Below are 18,818 nucleotides of genomic sequence, written 5' to 3'. Positions count from 1 at the left end.
GAATTACAAATTATCGTAAAAAAAGAAAGTTTGAGCATTTTTTGTGTGTATTCATTCAATTTACGTAATCAGCACAATTGGCGTATTTTCCATTTGATCAAACAATTGAATGAAACTAATTTTACAAATGAGATTTTTATGCTGCTTCCTTTTTCCTTTGATTGGCTTAATTTCATTGATGAGAATTTTTAATGTCGATTGGCATTTTTTTGATGGGATGCTTGGGTGTAATTTGGAATTTTTTGATGAGATTTGATGATTTGGAAATATTTGGGAGGGTTACACTGACTAGTAATGATTTCCTAGCCAAATGACCTCCATCTCAGACAACTCAACCTTCACAACAGTCTCATAACTTTAGGAATCACCATTTTTCATCTTCTTACTCCGAAAAGTAATCCTTTACATGCGAAAGAAAAAAGAGAAAAATCCTTTCATGACATTCTCATTTTTATTATTTCTATTATCTCTACAGACATTAAAAGAAACTTTGTTTGGCTCGTAACAAACAATATCAAAACAATGTGAACATTAAAACTTAATAGAAAAACGTATAAGATGTAAAGAATGTCCCATGAGCATTCAACCATGTCATCTGATATCATAAAATTTGCTTGAAAGAAATTAAGGTCTTGAGGCAGAGTTGGTCGATAGTTTTGCATCATTAGGTAAAATTTAGACAGAGATGACTATAGTTTTGCATCTTTAGACAGAGAAGACTATAGTTTGCATCTTTAGACAGAGATGACTATAGTTCCTGCATCTTTAGACAGAGATGACTATAGTTTTGCATCTTTAGACAGAGATGACTATAGTTCCTGCATCTTTAGACAGAGATGACTATAGTTTTGCATCTTTAGACAGAGAAGACTATAGTTCCTGCATCTTTAGACAGAGAAGACTATAGTTTTGCATTTTTGGACAGAGAAGACTACATTTTTGCATCTTTAGACAGAGATGACTATAGCTTCGCATCTTTAGACAGAGATGACTATAGTTTCGCATCTTTAGACAGAGATGACTATAGTTCCTGCATCTTTAGACAGAGATAACTATAGTTCCTGCATCTTTAGACAGAGATAACTATAGTTCCTGCATCTTTAGACAGAGATAACAATACTTTTGCATCTTTAGACAGAGATGATTATAGCTCCTGCATCTTTAGACAGAGAAGACTAAAGTTCCTGCATCTTTAGACAGAGATGACAATACTTTTGCATCTTTAGACAGAGATGACTATAGTTTCGCATCTTTAGACAGAGATGACTATAGTTCCTGCATCTTTAGACAGAGAAGACTATAGTTCATGCATCTTTAGATAGAGATGACTTTGGTTTTGCAACTGACCATAATTTCTGCATATTAATGTCATCATCCACCCAACCCTGCCCAATCCTACACAAAGCATTGTCTCGCTCGACAAAACAGAAGCAAAACAAAGTCATTAAACAAGAAATTAAGAAAATTGATTTGATTTTCCATTAAACAGCAACAACAACAATCAAGTCAGCAACTACGACCATTTAATCTCTGCTCATGTCATTTCAGAGTCAGTCGCCAAAAACCACAAATTCCATTAGCATTAACTTTGTAAGCTGTTGTAAAAAGTGGAAACTTTTTTTCAGTTTTTATTTTTATTATTTTTTCTCGTCGTTTTTTTATTATTTGTTGCGCTCATAAACTTTCATTGAGCACTTCAACGAAAAAGGAACTAAGAAGAAAATAAATGGCAAAAAAAAGACTGTGAAACTGGAGACCTTGAAAGTCAATTCGCTTGCTTTGGCATATTTTACACAGGCAAACTGTGAGAAAAATAAAGTCGTTAATTGAATTTTCCTGCCATTCGCTATTTTCCCTCTTGTCGTCGTCTTCCCACACTACAAGCCGCTTGACATGGAAAGAAAGTGGATGTCTGGGGTATGTGACTTTGGATAGTTTTTGAATGATTTATGGCAGTTTTGGCTGATTTTTAGGGTAAATTGGACCCTATTTTTGTACATGTCTATAAAGAACCTCATGAGGGGAATGGGGTAACATTCCCGAATATCACAAGCCGGTTATTCAATTTACAGCACCAAGGCAGAATGACTTTTACACCAAATCAGTATTACACCGACCTCGAACCGCATTTTGGTGATTGATTAAGTGACTTGTGCTTTTCAGGATTGTAGGAAATAGGAATGAATTTGTCAGAAATTACTGAGGATAGCAGGCTACCTCCTGTTCTAAAATGCACAACTATGACAGGATTTTTGTGAATTCAACTGAAAAATTTGACTCATATCTAAATTTCCTCCTCATTTATAGTTATGTCTTCATATGTAGCAGAACATCTCCATATCTTCAAAAATACCATCCACCAAGCCATCATCCCCTGCACACTTGAATGCCATCGAAACGATATTTCTTCAGACTCCTCTAAACACTGTTTCCCTTTTGTGTGCCAATTTGTTCGGAAGGCTGCGATGAAAGCATCACTATACGATGTTAATTGAATTTTTTTCCCCTCAAATCTCATTCCAAAAAATTTTCAGTTCCTTTTTTTTTCTTGTGCCCCACATCTCATTCTCATTTACTGTTGTATTAAGTAGAACTATAGAAATAACTCGACGTAAAATGTTATAGTGGCAATTATTGGCGCTCTACCCTACATTATTGTATTTTTTCTCCTTTCCATAGACGATGGAATTGCTAGGAATAAATGGGGGAGAAATTGAGTATTTCTGTTGTGTTATGTAACACAATTAATTTTACTCAGAATTTTTCTTTCTTTTTGTCGTGCTTTGTAGGAAGTTGTTGTAATTACTAAATGTGTTGGAATGAACAGAACAAGGATGAATAAAAATTATTTTTGATAGGAAAGAATGTGATGTTGGAGCTAGTTGATTGGGAAAGGGTGTAAAGAAGTAAGCATTGATAACAATTAATATAACCTCAAATTTTTGGATCATTGATTTGAAATTAGGACTGAGTTGCATTGCATGGTACAACTTATATAGACGATATATGCTGTACTGCATTGCGCAGAAGCTCTACGTAACAAACTAAGTGACAGTGTTAGCAATAAACTCAAAATTTCCATGAAAAATCTAAGTCCAAGCGTTGTCTACTACACCCCCTTCCCCCAGTCCACCCCTCTTGTTTTCCTTAGTTCTTACTATGTTCTTGATGAGTCCCACAAATTCAATATTTTATTGATATTATTTCAACTTTTGTAATTTACTCAATATTGCTTCCTCAAGTTTTCACTTCCCATTTACTTTTATTCTTATAGCTTCCCATAGTCTTTCTGATTGTTTCCTTCGATATTCTTTTCTTAATAGTATATGACCTATTAATATTGAGTAAGTATGTTCTTGTACCAGACGTAAGAATGAAAGACTATTTTTATTGCATCGAATTTAATTAGTAACGAAAAGCGAGATGGGTTAGGTGATGAATGTAAGGAATTGAAACAGGATTGTGAGAATGGCAAATTCATTAATTGATCCAAAAGCTAATCTCAGGTTAGAGTGACTCTGACTTAGTGTCCGATATGAATTGGATATGGCATCATGCCAGAGTCATGCGGCTAGTACCAGATTTGTGCTATTCAGGATTCCCATATGGAATCAAGCCGAATCATGCCGACATAGTTCCGATCCTAAATAATTGGTATTTAAATCGAATTGACGCTGAATATTAATCCATTTGCACTGTCCTAGTAAATAAAGTTAATTTATCTATCACCCATCTATCCACGGCAGACGAATATCACCAAAACCACATTCCTAAAATACCAAAATATGCAGTACAGAGGGTGAAGATTAAGGTAAGACAATGAAAATTGAATTTCATTTGTAGACGCACCCCAACCCCAACAAAATGTAACAACTTTGAGAAAATAATGAAATGAGGCTTATTTATGAGCAGGCAATCAAGGAAGGACTCAGTCGATGAGTTTCCTTTTTTTGTTTCAATTTTCCAGCTTTTTTTTTTTGTTCCCTAAAGCAAAAAATGGGATTTTTTTTTTTGTTTTTATTGACACTCAATGTCGTTTTGAGGTGATTTAGTGGATGAATAAGATTCCTTTTTATATGCAGAATATTATTGAGGGGATGATAGAAATTAGAAATACATTAAAGAATGGGAAAAAGCGGCAATAATTGCGTCAATGGGATTTTATCAGAATAAAATTTATGAGCAAAAGAATTTTGTTCTTGAGGCAAGTTTTTGGATGTCTTTAATGATATTTTGAAGCGAAACTGATTGCCTTTTTTTGGAAGATTGAATTTTATTTTTAGTGAGGGGATTTAGATTGGATTTTTGGAATTTGAGGTGGGGATAGAGATGATGATGCAATGAAAATTGATTGGGTTCAGTGATTTTTTGGGTAAAAAACTGTCGTTTTAAACAAAATTGGGTCATAAATTCAATTTTGTTGATGATTCTTCTAGTTTTTATTGGAAATTTGGATGTTGAGCTTTACAGATGAGAGTCAGATCAGGCCTCATCCCCTGATTTTCAACCTGAACTCCCTCGATACGCCTCTGGTCGGATCCAATAGGGTTAAAAACTGTTGAATTGTAAAAATTCAGAATCTGCTTGATTTCGAGCATTTTTCCTCTTTTTCTTCTAAAACTCCCTTCCCCTCCCCCTCCTAAATATCAATGAAATCTCGAAATAGATCAAAAAAAAATGTTCAATCAAAACTTCATAATTAACTTCTAACAATAAATACAATATCAAAAGTCTTTATAAAGTAACATGTCTAAGTTACATGTTTATCGAACATTCTATCGTTGATAAGGAAGATGATAATAACATATCTGTACATGAAACACTTGAAAAGCTCTTCAAATCCTACACAAATTTCCTTTAATTAAAATTTCCCCAATGCTCGTATTCATGTCAAGATAGTAAGTTGAGATATTTTGTAAGTTTTAAGAGGAGCATAACTGAATCTTATGTATGGAATGTAATACCAAAGTTCAAGATTGAGACGATTTGAAGTTGACAATATGAAGATATACATGAGGGTGCAGTGTAGGGAGCGGACAACTTAGGTGACAAGCGGCAAAATGAGACAAAAGTGACAAAAATGACAAAAGTGACAAAAATGACAAAGGAACAAATTTTGAGCTGTCCATGCCCTGGGGAGGGTATGTGGGGTGCGTTTTGAGATTTTAGTCTTTAAAAACAAAATTGATGAATCAGGTCCAAATAGGGAGTTTTGTACACTAACCAACGACCCTACCTTCCTGTACACCCTCATGGATACATCCCAGCCATACACCCACCCTTGCCATTATCATCAACCCACAAAGAGTAAATACTATCAAGGATTCATTTCTATAATTAATATTGTATCACACAAAAACCTTACAAATATGTACACATGCTCGTCGATTTATTCAATTACAGTTATTACTATTATTATTTTTGTTCACATACTGAGAATCATTTTTAATTAGTAGTTGCCGCAGTGATGGAAGGAAAAATTTTTTTTTTTTTGTAATTAAAGTTAATGAAATATGATTTAACAATAGCTTTTAATAGAATCATTGCTGCTTTCATTTTTAATTAGTAGTTGCCGCAGTGATGGAAGGAATTATTATATTTTTTCATATTATTATTTTTTTAGTTCTTTTTTTTTTGAATTTTTATTATATACTAAAATTTGTTTTGGTTAATTTTAAGTAAATCATAGTGAAAATTCCATCTACAAGTAATTAAAGTTAATGAAATATGATTTAACAATAGCTTTTAATTACTGTTTACTTCATGCTTAATTAAATTCCAAGTAAAATGTTGCTGATTGCTGCTTTCATGTTTTCAATTGACGTAGTAGTTTTCAACTGGATGACAAGTTTGTGATATTGCATTCTATTTAATCCATTTATGTAAGGTTTCTGTGACAATGTTGATGGAAATCGATATAAATGGAGCGGGGAATTGATCAGTTCAAGGATGCTTTTACTGACATATTTTGTAATTGATGTAATTGAATGAGAGTTCTAGGAACAGATTGTGATACTGAGATGTTCGTTGCTTATGGAATTTCATAGGGTAATGATTAGATCCAATTAGAAACAATTATTATTGTGGTATTGTGACAAATGCTATACAGCTTCTGTAAAAGGGATAAATAACTTCAAAAAGTGGGAAAAGGCTTGGAAAGTGAATGACAGCTTTAAAAGTGATACAAATTGGGATTTATTGGCTCAAGTTAAGGGTTCACATGCTTGCTAAAGGAGTTTATTGCTTCAGAAAGAGTTTCACAGCTTTAGAAAGTATTCAAAAGATTCTGGAAGAGATGTACAGCCTTAAAAACGGGTAAACAGCCTTAGAAAGAGATACATAGTCTCTAAAATAATTACACAGCTTTAGAAATAGATTTTCAGCTTCAAAAAGAAGGAACTAACCTCAAAAAGTGGTAACATAACTTTAGAGGGTAGTTTAAAGCTTCAGAATGGAATGCACAGCCTTATAAATTGGTACACAGCTTCAGAAAGGAGGACACAGGTTCAGAAAGAGATGAACAGATTAGAAATGGAAAACTGAGCTATTTAAGAGGTTTAGAGCTTTAGACCAGAGTAACCAACGTCACACATAACTGTACAGCATCAGAGAAGGGTGAAGAACTTCAGAAAGTGACATACAGCTTCGAAAATGAGTAGACAGCCTTAGCATTAGTTCAAAAATTGAATTATCTCGTAAAAGTTCACAATCTTCACAAAACATCTTCAAATCATCTAAATTTCATCGGCAATCTCATTCCAAAAAGTTCAATTCACTTCCTCATACCCTCAACAATCTCTCGATTTATCGATCCGCAATAAAAAAAAAACTTTTCAATTATCTTGAAGAGAATTTTTTCTTCAAATTCTCCGCTTATTTTGCGTCTTCTGTTGTTGCTTCATCTAATCAAACCATCTGAATAAAATGGATTTTTTTTTCAAAATTGACATTCAATATTTGCTTTTTTATTTGTTCTCCTTATCGTATTTCTTTGGCCTGACTCGGCTGATTTCATTTTGTACTCCTTAATGTTGCGATTCGATTGAAATGAGGCTTGTGTATTATTAGAAACTCGGAAAAAGAAGAAGAACTTCTTGTTTAGACAAGAAAAATGAATTTATTTTGAGTTGGATGGGAAATTTGAGTTGATGGTCATTAAAATAGATGAATTTGAAAGTGGATTTGCTACTTGAATAGTGACAAAAGATGATTTATGGCTGTAGATGGCTTGTGCTTGGTCAATAGTGGATTGTGTTACAGATGATAGGCTTTGGCTTGCTTGATGTAGTAAATTTGACAAGTTTGAGGACAATAAGGCAAGCAGTACTACATAGTTGCTAAAATTAGTGACCAGATCACATAATGTTGGATATTTCAGTCAAATATGACATCGCGTCTCTCGAATATTCCAAAATTTACACAATTCCATAAAAATATCATCCAATATTGTCCATTATTACACCCCATTGTGATCCCTTCTACATAACTTCATGTTTGTACCATTATAATAATCCTAATAAATTACATTGATTGTAATTGATCACCAAACAATTGAACTAAGGCTTCATAATATTTAATTCAAACAACTCATTAGTGTGCACACTTCAATACAACTTATAATAGTTTTCCATTAGAAATTGACATGTACATGCGTCATTTTATCTGATTTTTGTTTGAAGTTATGTTGGGATGGATGAGGATTGTCCCTTGGGATGACTTTTTTTGGGAAGAATTTGATGCTTTGTTGTCAGATTTTGATGCTATTTAGTTAAATAAATAGATTCAGGTGCTATTTATAGGAAACTATGGGTTTGAACTGATCTACAAGACTACAATTTTAATCATGCCAGGTTTTAGAGATGATTACAAATTTTTATTGAATATCAAACCTATGTTGCCAGATTTTACAGAAAAATTTACCAAAATTCGCAATCTAGACTTCAAATTCGATCGACCAGCAATCCAAAATTGCCAAAATATGTCAAAAATTCATCCAAATTTCACCATAAGGAACCAATTTCCCACTTCCAATTCATTTTTGTTCCATCAATTCGTCACTAAATTTCCCTCTCAATTCATTCCATCCCTTTTTTCCTCATGCAAATCTCCACAAACACATTGATACTCGGAATATATTGCGATGTGTGAAGCGCGATAAGCAACTCGACAGGATGATTGATATCCGATGCTTAAACTCAATGATGATGGTAATCGATTTTAGTCAAACGTTCCATCTCATTCACTCGCCTCCTATGATTTTACGCAATAAAAAAAAATTCATTCTTTTCGTAGAATCGATTTGAATAAATCTCAAATCATGGAGAAAGTTTGTCGAATGGCACTTAATGTGTCTTAAATTTTTTATTACTTGATATTTTTTGGGAATGAAACAGGGGCGTATTTTGGTCCTTAGACGCCCTGCCCTCATTTTTCGAGTCTAAAATGTATCAAAAATTGAGAAATTTTCTATCAATTCTGATCAACTTATTCTGATATTTTGCCAACTTCACCCAAATCTGACAAACCAAAAATCAACCGAAAATCTCAGTGACATTTGAAATCCCAAAATTGTCAAGTCATCCCAAAACGCAAACAATTCCTTCACACAACACCCAACAATTAACATAATTTTATGTAAAATCATCTACAAACCTTCGCTTCAATCCTATATCCACAATTCCATTCACGGACACAGAAAATTGCCACACATACTACAGAATAATTTAAATGTCATGCGAGGTGTGCCGCGTGCCTTCAAACCACCCACCTTGAAAATGCTTTAACCAAAAAAAAAAAATAAAGAATTTTTTTCACCCGAGCAGCATATTGGGGTGAACTATATTGGCTTTCGGTGCAGAAATGGGTCAAAAACAGGAATCATTAGGGTTTTAAATCTCAGGATTGGATTGTATGCAATCACTAGATCAAGGAACCATTCACTTATTACGAAACGTCCTTAGGAAGGGATGGGGTGTTACTTATGTTATGCCTCTTAATCCCGGGTTCGAAAAGCTTAGCCGCGGCTAGCAATCACGGTGCCATCAGGACAACTTCGCATCTTTCCATTAAAGTGACAATTTAGTTGTCCTATAGCAAACACATTGTGCTACTCGGACCAACCTTCAAAAATGTCTGTTCTCACACCTCCTGCATTGCACACCAAAACCGCCACACGACATTCACAACGGAAAAACAAGACACAAAAAAAATGATAATCGAAATATCAAAAAAAAAAAGAAAAAAAAATTGAAAACGGAAAGAAATAAAAAAAAAGAAAATTTCAACGACCCCCCAAAAAAAAGTGCGCGGTTTGATAAGAATTGATGGGTAAAATTCAAATGATGATGACGATGATGATGATAAAGGAATGAAAGTCGAAGGGTGATGTAATTTGGAAGATAAGAGGAGGAATATATTTTATGATTATTGACGCAATACGCCGCAGCGCCTTTGAACAAAAAAAAAATATAAAAGGGGGAAGACAAGAATTTTTATTGGGATATATTGCAGATCTTGTATTTTTTTCAGGCATGAGTGTTTTTTTTTGTCTTTGATGGTGTTTGGGAATGGCTGATGAGATTGGTAATTGAGGGAAGTTGGTAAAATATTGAAGGAAATTTGGATGTTTTTGAAGATGTGCGTTAAATTTAGGAGAACAGTTTAAAGTCGCTCTCGATTGTGATGCATGTGAATGTTTGAATCATTCTCAAACTGGGTAGGAATCCGGAAGAGGGGTGAGAGTTGTCCCCAAAGCCCTAATCCCGATTTTTGTTAAAAATTCTTCAATTTTTAATGATTTTTGAAGTAAAAAATTCAAAATTTTGGCAATCTACACAAAAAAATTCTACAAACCCTTCCCTCCACTCCCCCCTTTTCCCCATCATCAAATGTGTGGCTACACCCCTTCCCCCGTTCCACAATTAAACTCCAAAACCATACAAGAATGCACAGACAAGCATCAAAATTGTTTTTATCGCATTTTCTTACTCATGCAGATCTAAAATTTTCTCTTTTATGTATTCTCAAATGTACCAGAACATACAGTCTCTTATCTCCTCAACATAAAGAATTTTCATTCCTAGAAACTTTTTGAAGATAAAAAAAAAATTAAAATCCATGAAAAAAAAAATTTTTGTTTCACCCTTGACAAAAGGAAAGAAGGAAGCAGAAATTAAAGTTAAGTGAAGTAAAAAAAAAATGTTGAAATGAGGATGGCAAAAGTCATTGATGAGGGTGGAATGTGGATGTGGAAAATAAATGGAAAAATTAAAGAATTTTTAAATTGATGTGAAGAAGAAAATTAAAGATTAGGTCAGAGTTGGAAGGATTGTTGAGGCGTCTTTTTGGACTTTTGAAGTCAGGATTCTTAAAGTTCTGTCAATTCTAAATTAGGCTAAGTTTCAGTGGAATTTAACTGAACTTCCTTAATTTGCTGGACTTACAGATCAATTGGGGTGTATAGCTTCTTCAGATGCCGACTGAAATCGGCCCTATTGATGGCCGCCACGTGCCTATTTCTAATACCAAATTCAATACTGACTCTTTCAGCAACTTCCTTCCATGAATTTTTTCGTCGAATTTGACTGAAGTCGCTTGTTAATCCGAAGTTCAGTTAGCCATTAGTGAGACAAATCCAGCTTATAAAGCCGGTAGTAATAATAGTGATGAGTCAGATAAAATGCAGAACGTAAGCCGGATGGAACTGTAATCCCAATCTACGTTAGGATTTATATCATTCGACACCGGTATCAGCTTGAAGTAGCACCGACTTACAATACATTTTCATGTATTGCTAAATTTTCAAAATTTCCAAATTTTCCACGCGTGCGTCATTTTTGAGAGAAACTTTAAACTATTTCCTGAAATATAGCGCATGACAACCATTTTTTTCATGTTTTTTTTAAGATTCTAAAAATAGCTGGAATTCAGCAACAAATTATTCGGAATAACCCACAACTTCCTCTACTTGTAACCAAACTTCCCTCTCATAAAACAGAACAAATTTTACATCCTACAACCATTCAACATGAAGGAATCAACAGCAAAAAACGAAACTTGTTCTATTTCTTTCAATATAATTTCATACTTCTTTCATCTAAATTGCAACATAAATGAATGAACGAATGAATGAGTGAGTAAATTCTAGGGAGATGTAAAAATAGAAGTAAAAGTTGAAGACGAAGGAGAGGAAAAAATTCTGGTTTTTTTTTGCGCTTCATGTTGCAATAAAAAAAATTTCTTCTTCTTCATCGTTTACAGTTTCTATTTTTTTGGCAAGGGGTGGGAAGTCATTAAGAAATTTGTGGATTGAAATACGAAAGATTGGAGTTGATTGAAGGATATATGAGAAATTTAGAGCATAAAAACGTCAGAATGATATGAGTACTTTGTAGTACTTTTGGAATGTCATCAAAGGAGTAGTTCTGATCCAACTTTAAACTGTTGGTCTTCTAAGTGCAGAGGTTTGGCGCAACCTCATTCGTTTTACAATTATTAGCTGCGAATTACCCTAGTTCAGCTCTTGATCTCAATGATCTGAATAATTAATAGTTTTTTGGTATTCTGGGGCAAATGAGAGAGGGACTCCCTAATTTACTAGACTCAAAAGCTCTTCTAAATTTTGGATATCCATGCCAAAAATAGTTAAAGATTTCAATAACTTTCCAGTCATTTGATCAATTTTCAACCAAAGTTGGCATAACTCTAATAGTCGGACAACACTGATCTCAAAATGAGCTCTAAAGTACGACTCCAAGTGAGTCCTACCCAGAGTTGACAGGTGATAGGTACCTGTCACAAGAAGAGGAGACAGATTCTGTCAGTCTTGGGAAATATTTTCAGTCTTGGGGTTGAACCCGGACATTCAATAGGAAAATGTTCAAAATTTGTCAAAAATTCCAATATTTGTATGGAGTTTTCGACTTTTTGAAAAATCGGGACACAGGACCTTTGAGGCTTTGACGGGACACAGCAGAAAGGTAGAATAAGACACAGCAGCGTCCCGACAAAAATACAGCAGATGACCGCTCTTCCAATAAATGACTACCTGTGATACAAATGGACTGATCCTGCTAACCTATAACAAATCGCAACTCAGTTCCTACAAACTCTATTTTGAACTCTCAAACTAAATTTCATCCATAATGTCCCCAAAACTATCCATCCATTGACTCCCATAACAAATTTCTTCTTAATTTTTCTTCTTTTACTTCCTTTTACTTCTTTCACATTTTCTTAAACTCAATATGAGAACAAAAAACTTCCTTCTGTTCGATGTTGAACTTTCCTTTTTCATGTTTAATGGCTATCAATGTCTATGTTCAGAGTGTGTTTTTTACTCCTCTAACAAGCACCAAATGTTCAAAATTAGATGAAACAGTTTTGGATATAGTTTTTGTGCAGAAGTGAACAAGTTGAAAGTGAAGAAAATTGGGGTTGGATTGGGGATAGTTGGGGAAATTTTGGAGAAATTTGGGTTGGAATTTGGGGCTATGCTTTCTCGAAATCCCGGTCCCGATAAATTTTCGGGATCGGGATTGAAATTTTCGGGATTTTTGGGGATCGGGATATTCCGGGAAATTCCGATCCCGATCCCGATAGCGAAAAAGCCAAATTTTGGGCCAAAATTGATGAAATTCTAAAAAAAACATTCAAGAAAATTAAGAAAATTTAGGGCAAAATTTATTATAAATTTAGAAAATGTTGAGAAATTTTGGATCAATTATTCAAAAATTGAACATACTTTTCCACTTCCTTCACCTCATATCTGACAATTCAAAGTATTCAAACATTCAAGTTAAGTTTTTTCCACATATTTGTTGTAAAACTCATCGATTTTTGCATCGAAAATGAAAAACCGAAACTCAATTGAACAAAAATACAAAAAAAGTTTTTCACGATGTGAAACTTTTTTCATTCCAAACTAGAAAAATTCAGCATTTCCTTTTAATAAACATTTTCAAGTTTTCCAACGAATAAAAAAACTTGAAATTTGAGCTGTAAAAAAAGTTTTCTTTATTTTACTTACATTCTGTCAAGATGCACAAATGTAGAATAATCCAACAATAGAAGCGCTTTGTGGTTGACACTTTGAAATGTGATATCATGACTCATCACACACATACACACACAATTTATTTTATTTTGCTTTTCTGCTCGCTTTTTTGAATTTTTTTTTTGTTATTTTATGAATTTTTTTGGAATTTTTAGGGACACATTTTACAATTAAATATTTTGAATTTTTTTATATAAATTTTTAATTATTTTTTTTGGCTACAATTCCTTGACTATTTTGTTACAAAACTACAACGTTTACACTTTTTCACATATAAAACTATATCCGAACTTTTATGTACTTTCTGTAAATTTTAAATTTTATGCTATTTCTGTTCGATAAGTTTAAATTTCGTTCATAAGTTTTATTTTAACGGGGTTTTTTTTAGCACGAAAGCTTTTTACTTTATTGTTTTTTGATTATTTTTTTATTTATTTATTTAGTCCAGTTGAGGCCTTTATGTACTTTTATTCTGAAATCAGAAAAATTCAAAAATTTATTAGATTTTATGGAAAATTAAAAAATTGAAGATTCAAATTTTAAAATTTTTAAAATTCAAATTTTAAAACTACGAAATTTTAAATATCAAACTTGAAAATTTTGAATCTTAAAAAATTAAATTTGAAAAATTGAAACCTAAAAATATTTGAATTTAAAAATTGAAACTTAAAAAAATTTGATTTGAAAAATTGAAATAATTGAACTAAAATTTTTAAAAATTCAAATTTAAATTATAATTTGAAAAATTGAAATATATATTTAGATTTTAAACTCAAAATCAACATTTAATATTTAAATAAATGCATTTTTAAAATAAAAAATTAAATATTTTTAAACAAAACACAAAAATAATGTAAATTAAATAACTAATCTCCTTTTCAACTTTATTGACATCTTTCAATTTTAATTAATGACTTCAAAATTAATTAAACACAATCAAATTGATGTTTTTCCTTTTGTAAATTCTACCAATTAGAAAAACTTGTAAAGAAGAAAATTATTTCAATGTAAAATTGGAAAAAAATCGATGTAAAAAGTTTCAAACAAAAAGAAATTTTTGCCCTAAAATGTTATTGAAAATTAATTGAAGCTGCGGAGAATTTGTTAAATCAATTTTGGGAAATATTGAAATCAAATTAATTTTGTTCATCACAGTTAAAAAGACCGAGGCTAATTGAGGAAAGTCAGCAAAATAATAAAAAGAAAAAAAAATGAGAAAATTTATATTAAATTATTGGAAATTAATTAGAACAGTAAAATGATTAAATTGTATTGGAAATTGTTTAGGTATTTAGATTTTTAATTATTGAAATTTGAAATAAAATTTAAATAAAATTTCAAATTTAAAACTTAAATTTTAAAAAATGGAATTTTAAAAATTAGATTTTTAAAATTAGATTTTTAAAATTTTAAAAATTAAATTTTTTTAATACCTAAAATATATTAACTTAGTTTTAAAGAATTCAAGAACTCAAAGTTTTAAAAATTAAAAAAAAAATAAAATTTGATTTTAGAACTACAAATTTAAAATTATTTTTCATTAAATTTAGTTTAAAAAAATTAAATAAAGAAAAATAAATTGAATAAATTAAAATTAAAAAGTTAAAAATTTTTAATTCAAGGAAAAATTAAAAAAATTAAATTTATTTAATAAAAAAAACAAATTTTTAAATTTCAAATAATTTCAAATTTTTAATAAAATGCAACTAAAAAACTCACCGATTACAAAACTTTTTTTTTCCTATTTTGAACATGAACAACGTTCAAATAAATAATTCCAAAAAACTACTAGTCAACGTTTAAATCCACTCAATAAAGTTTTATCCTCGTTAATATCCATAAATATATTTAAAAGTCGAAAGCACAAAGTTTGATGTATGGATGGATGGAAAATTGTTTAATGAAAATTGGATGATAAAGTAACAAAGCGTCAAGATTAACGACGGATATTAATATAATTAGAAATGCGAGAAAGAGACAGACGATAAGGTTAGGTGAGGATATATACAGACATAAATGTAAAGTTAAGAGAGGTTAAATAGACGACGGGTAAGGATGAATAAATTATGATAAACTTCTTTTTTTTTTAATTTTATGCTCGTAAATTTATTTTTTTGTGACGCTTTTTATTCACTTTCGTGCTGTTTTTCTGTTCCTTTATTATCTTCGCTTTGAATTAATTTTTATTGCAATGACTGTTTTATATCCTTTTGTGTCCGAATTTGTTCATTAGTTGTATCAAGTTGTGAGCTTTGCACCTTTCTAATTTATCTGCAATGAAATGAGAAATAAGGGAGACATTAGATGAGTTTTTTAAGGTTTTAAGGGGAGTTAGGGATAAAGTCGTAAAATGTTGAGAAAATTAAGTTTTAAAATTTGTAATTCTTTTAGTCGTAAAGTTTTTTTTACTGCTTAGTATTCAAGTCGTAATTATGTGTCCGTAAAATAATTCTACTTGTTCAAAACTTTATGACTTGTTATTTTGGAGTAGTCAGCAATTTTAAGTCGTTGCTTTGTAAAAATTTAACAATTTTAGAGTCGTCGATTCAAAAAAATCAGCAATTATGAGTCGTTGATTCAAAAAAAGAGCAATTGTGAGTCGATGCTTCAGAAAAATGAGTAATTGTGAGTCGTTGCTTCAGAAAAATGAGCAATTATGAGTCGTTGCTTCAGGAAAATGAGTAATTGTGAGTCGTCGCTTCAAAAAAAAATTAGTAATTGTGAGTCGTTGCTTCAGAAAAATGAGCAATTGTGAGTCGTTGCTTTAGAAAATTAGCAAAAATGAGTCGTTGTTTTAGAAAAATGACCAATTGAGTCGTTGCTTTCGAAAAATTTGGAATTATAAGTCTTTGCTTTAGATAACTCTGTAGTTTTGAGTCGTTGCTTTAGGTAAACCATCAAATTTGAGTCTTTGCTTTAAATAAATCAGTAATTTGGAAGTATTGCTTCAAAAAGAGCCAGCAGTTCTGATTCTTCACTCTAACTTTCTTTGCTCTATCTTTTTCAACTTTTAGTCGTCGCTTCTTCCTGCCCTACCAAGCCAATTTTCAAATCAAAGCCAATAAAAATTCACAAATTGCCTCAAGAAGTCGACAAGAAAAACAAATCATAACTTTTTCAGCTTCAACTTATTCCAACTCATCCCTTCCTAAACTCCAATCAATATTCAACTTCAGAAGCATAAAGCAAATTTCTTCAAAAAAAAAAAAAAAAAATATGTTAAAAGTTCAATCAATACAAGAAAAAATGTCGGAAATTTTCAAGTCAAACAGAAAAGATCAGAAAAAATTTTGTTCAAAGATATAAAAAAAAGTTAAACAAAAAATCAAATCAATTTGAATGAGGAAGAAAAGTAAACAGAATTTAGGAAGTAAAGAAGAAAAAAATCGGATTTTGTTCACATGAGCTGACGAGAAGGTCGCTGGGAGGAACAAAAATTGTGAATGAAGATAAGAAAAAAAAATTTACGCAAATTGAAGAAATCAAATTAATCGGTAGAATAAATTTATTCTATGATATTGAGCTGAGGTCCTTGTGTCGATTTTAGGTCGTTGCTAAAGAAAATTGGGCAATTTTGAGTCACTGCTTTAGAAAAATCATCAATTTGAAGTCATCGCTTTTGTAAAGTCATCAATTTTGAATCGTTGCTTCAGAAAAGCCAATAATTTTGAGTCATTGCTTCATAAAAGTCATCAATTTTGAATCATTGCTTTAAAAAAGTCATCAATTTTTGAGTCGTCGCTTTAGACAATTTGGTAATTTTGAATCGTTGCTTCCGAATAATCTGGAGTGTCGCTTTGGAAAGGTAACAATTTTGAGTCGACGCTTCAGAAATATGATCAATTTTCAGTCATCGATTCAGAATTTAGTTTAGATTTTAAATATAGGAATTGGATTGTGAAAAGTCTTCAGAGAATTCGGACTGTACATCCATACAGAGGAGTTTGTGGTCATGTAAACCCTTCTCAATCCTTAATTTTGCCAGGGTTTCCGAGCGAAAAGTAACATTTATTCCAAAAAAAAGTATTAAAACCCTGCACAAAATTACCATAAAGACAGGCATAAAGATTATTTTTAACGATTAAATGGAAAAAGCTCCAAAAAATTCAATATTAAGTACATTAAGCAGAAGATGTGGATGAGTTTGATATTAAGTACATTTTAGATATTACTTTACATATTGAGTATTTTTTTTCCTGAATTTTTATCGATAAATACTGCGTAATAAATTTTGTATTTTATACATTTTTTTTCTGTATTTCACTTTAGGCATATTCAAATGGTTTTTTTTTCGGGATGTGATGTATAATTTTCGTGGTTTGTTTGCATTTTGTCTATCAGAGCTCGAAGTCGACTCGAAATTTTGTATGGAAAAGTTAGCTCAAGTTGACTTGACTTCATATCAATTTTGGGTTGACTTCGAGCTATGTTATGAACTTCAAATTGATTAATTGGTCCAAAATCCGGCATCAAACCCACATGACTCTGGCATGATACCCAAATCACTCAAAATCTGATGCCAAGTCACAGTCCGGCGTGGTTTAAACCAAACCCAACACCAAGTCAGAGTCACGCCGACCAGGTGCTTGATTTTAAATCGATTAACCAACTTGCGCTATTCAGCATTGAATCCACCGCTTACTCTAACGTATCCACGCTCTAGTTCTCCATAATCAACAAAACCATCCAACTCGAAGACTACGAAGACGATGAAAACTTTTTTTTTATGTACCAATAAGCAATAAAATATTCATCAGAGAAAATTAATTGCTGCAGAAATGTTGAAAAGAGAATTAATTGAACGAACCTTTTTTTTTCCTTCTCGGTTCCTTTTTTTCCAATTTCAATGCTGATTTAAAGTCAATAATTAATTAAAATTAAAAGCATTTGAGGATTCGTCGATCGAACTTTGCAGCATAAAAGGTCGATGAAAGTTTGAATTTTATTTTGTACGCATTAAAGTGATTGGAAATGACAATAAAGCTTTTCTTGCATAAAAAAATTGAGTTTACTTTAGGAAAATTTAATGAAAAATGAGTTGTAGGCGTTAGCGGTGAGTGTGATGTAAAGGTTTGGGGATGAAATTGATGCTGCGCGTGTTCAAATCGTGGAAATTGTGGTGTGAAAATAGAAATATGTTTGGAATCTGGGTGATGATCTGATTTATATACTGGTTGTTCGTTGTTCTTTTAGCAATAAATTTGAATTTTTGAAAGCCGTTACAGAATTTGAATTTTTGAAAGCCGTTACAGAATTTGAATTTTTGAAAATCGTTACAGAATTTGAATTTTTGAAAACCGTTACAGAATTTGAATTTTTCAAAGCCGTTACAAAATTTAAATTTTCAAAAGCCGTTACAAAAATTTGAGTTTCCCAAAATAACTAACACATAAATCCTTAATTAAAGAATTAACAGCGAAAATAATTTTTCATTCCTTCTTATTCCTCCGTCTGCAAACTTTCCATCACTCATGTCTTGTCTTGGACCGTCATGTCTCACCCTGATGAGCGTTAAACAATAGAAAAGTAAAGCATAAATTTATCCATGGTTTAAATGAAAAGTTCAAATAAAATAGAAAAATTTAATATTGTTCGTGTCGAAAATTTCTCCGTCTAGACGGATATTCGTTTTCCATGACGATGCTGATGATGATGAGGGGATCTTTGAGAGTTTTTAAGGGGCGGATTTTCAGAATGCTTTGGATGGAATTGCTTTTAAATCGTGTAGTGTTACATTTTGAGGTTATGTACACTTAAAGTGAAA

At 31.7% G+C, this 18,818-nt stretch overlaps 1 protein-coding gene across 2 annotated transcripts in view; it reads right to left on the bottom strand.

The window, feature by feature from the left end:
- Positions 1–18,818, bottom strand: part of LOC139097078 (uncharacterized) — a 78,367-nt gene that overhangs the window by 40,073 nt on the left and 19,476 nt on the right. For both annotated transcript variants that reach the window (XM_070648839.1, XM_070648840.1), the window contains exons 2-3: positions 14,774–15,325; positions 13,028–13,526 (exon numbers count right to left, since the gene is read on the bottom strand). In XM_070648839.1, coding sequence (XP_070504940.1) covers positions 13,028–13,106 — 79 coding nt within the window. In that variant the 5' untranslated portion in view covers positions 13,107–13,526; positions 14,774–15,325. The remainder of the gene's footprint in view (positions 1–13,027; positions 13,527–14,773; positions 15,326–18,818) is intronic.

This window comes from Chironomus tepperi, unplaced genomic scaffold, assembly GCF_022539635.2.
Source record: "Chironomus tepperi strain 1889 unplaced genomic scaffold, CSIRO-AGI_Ctep_v1 contig_412, whole genome shotgun sequence".
NCBI classification, from domain to species: Eukaryota; Metazoa; Arthropoda; class Insecta; order Diptera; family Chironomidae; genus Chironomus; species Chironomus tepperi.
Note: the sequence above shows the minus strand (reverse complement) of the source record. Positions and strands in the feature narration are given on the sequence as shown.